Below are 2,316 nucleotides of genomic sequence, written 5' to 3' on the forward strand. Positions count from 1 at the left end.
GTTTTTGAATTATAATACCTAAGGCGTTTGTCACCCAAAACAAACAATGACCTCTCCCATTTGATACATACTTCTACTTCCAGTATGTACGTGTACAAATCACGCGATAACTAATATACAATAAATTGAAATTAATATTTTTAACATTATTTTAAAGTAAATATCATTTACTTTTAATTAATTTCTTAAGTGGTTGATTCAAACATTTTTATGGTATAAAAACACAATTGAACGGGAGGCTCATTTCAGTATGTTTTTAAAATGTCGCCGATGAAGTTGATAGTTGTTCTTATAGTATTGGCAACGACTCTGGTCAACGCTAAGGACTGGTGGGAAAATGGAAATTTCTATCAAGTTTACCCGCGTTCATTTCGGGACAGTGACGGTGATGGCATTGGTGATTTGAATGGCGTTACTGAAAAACTTGAATACCTCAAAAATATCGGATTTACCGGTATATGGCTGTCTCCTATTTTTAAATCGCCCATGGTGGACTTTGGATACGATATCTCGGATTTTTATGCCATTCATCCGGAATATGGTACTATGGAGGACTTTAAAAACCTTATAAAAAGAGCAAAGGAAGTGGGCATAAGGGTGATATTAGATTTTGTTCCCAACCATACCAGTGATGAGTGCGAGTGGTTTCAAAAGTCTGTTAATCGCACCGAAGGCTATGAGGATTTTTATGTTTGGCACAAAGGCAAAGTAGATGCTCAGGGTCAGCGACAGCCGCCCAGCAATTGGAAGAGCGCCTTCCGTTATAGTGCGTGGGAGTGGAATGACGAGAGACAACAGTACTACCTCCATCAGTTCTCCATTAAGCAGGCAGACTTGAATTTTCGCAACCCCTTAGTGGTGGCAAAAATGAAGGAAGTCATGAGGTATTGGTTGGATATGGGTATTTCAGGCTTTCGAATTGACGCCTTGCCATTTATGTTCGAGAAGGGCCCCGATGAAAATGGGAATTTTCCAGATGAACCGGTCATTGACGATGTTAGTATTTGCCCAGATCCTGAAGACTGGTGCCACTTGAATCATACCTACACTCAAAATCAACCGGAGTCCATAGAAATGGTATACCAGTGGAGAGAACTGACTGAAGAATACAAAAAGGAGCATGGAGGCGGCACTCGTCTTCTTCTGACTGAAGCATACACAACCTTCGAAAATTTGATGCTTTACTATGGGAATGGCATTCGCAACGGTTCCATGATACCCTTCAACTTCTATTTTATGCAAAATCTTTTGAAGAACTCGACAGCGGCTGAAATAAAAGATAATATTCTGAGATGGATGGACAAAATGCCAAAAGATGTATTGGCAAATTGGGTATTGGGCAATCATGATAATCCGCGATACTCAACACGTTTGGGCGAAGGTCGTATGGACTTGTTTACAATTTTGTTACAAACACTACCGGGAAATGCAGTCACGTACTATGTGTGTATTTTTATATTCGCAAATATTACGATGCGCTAACATTATTTGTTATATGTATGTTACAGGGTGAAGAAATTGGAATGGTCAACGGTAATGTGACTTGGGAGGAAACTGTCGATACCCAAGGATGCAGTTCTAGTCCCGAAACGTATGAAAGCTATTCACGGGACCCGGAAAGAACGCCCTATCAGTGGGATGCTTCAAACAAGGCCGGATTTACCCGCGGCGATCAAACATGGCTGCCAGTTGCTGCCAATTACAGGGAAAGCAATGCCCTGAGTCAATCACGAACCCCCCGCAGTCACTTGCAATTGTTTAAAACATTGATTAGATTGCGGCAGGAACCCTCCATGCAAGACGGTCCACTTGAGATAAAATCCATACTCGATGACATTCTTATCTACTCCCGGTAAGTACAAATTGCCACTTACCGTTATTGTCCCACAAGTGGACTCACTCACATTGCTAACATTAATTCATAGGCAACAACCGAACAGCGACATGTACGTCATTGTTTTGAATTTGAGCAATAGAACGCAAACCTTCAACGTGAATGACCACTTCAAAATTGGTAGCAAGGCCGAAGTGATTTGCTCGTCCCTGCAATCGAAACACATCGAGGGGTAAGTTTAGCGAAAAAAAACAAATACAACAAATCAAGTAAATATGCCACGCACGTCCATGTGTATGCACGTGCACACAAGTGGGTATTCCTTCCGACTAACACTTGGCTTTTGTAAATTTTATGGTTTAGATTGAGTCCTTGGTTAGTTAGCAATAACCACAAATTGGGAGTTCAGTTTTAGGTTTTAAATGTTATTGATTTTTTGTCGAAATTGGTTTCGGTATAGTTTACAAAAAGACTGAAATAGG

At 40.5% G+C, this 2,316-nt stretch overlaps 1 protein-coding gene across 1 annotated transcript; it reads left to right on the forward strand.

Annotated features, from left to right (window-relative positions):
• Window positions 1-261: 261 nt before the first annotated feature.
• LOC133327348 (maltase A1-like) lies at window positions 262-2,089 on the forward strand. The gene is made up of 3 exons (XM_061535908.1): window positions 262-1,443; window positions 1,509-1,852; window positions 1,926-2,089. Exons 1-3 carry the CDS (start codon window positions 262-264, stop codon window positions 2,068-2,070), a joined length of 1,671 nt encoding a protein of 556 aa, XP_061391892.1. The 3' UTR covers window positions 2,071-2,089.
• Window positions 2,090-2,316: the final 227 nt, after the last annotated feature.

The sequence above is a fragment of the Musca vetustissima genome, unplaced genomic scaffold, assembly GCF_032173495.1.
Source record: "Musca vetustissima isolate MV318-11 ecotype Yass unplaced genomic scaffold, APGP_CSIRO_Mvet_v1 utg8614, whole genome shotgun sequence".
In the NCBI taxonomy this organism is placed as follows: Eukaryota; Metazoa; Arthropoda; class Insecta; order Diptera; family Muscidae; genus Musca; species Musca vetustissima.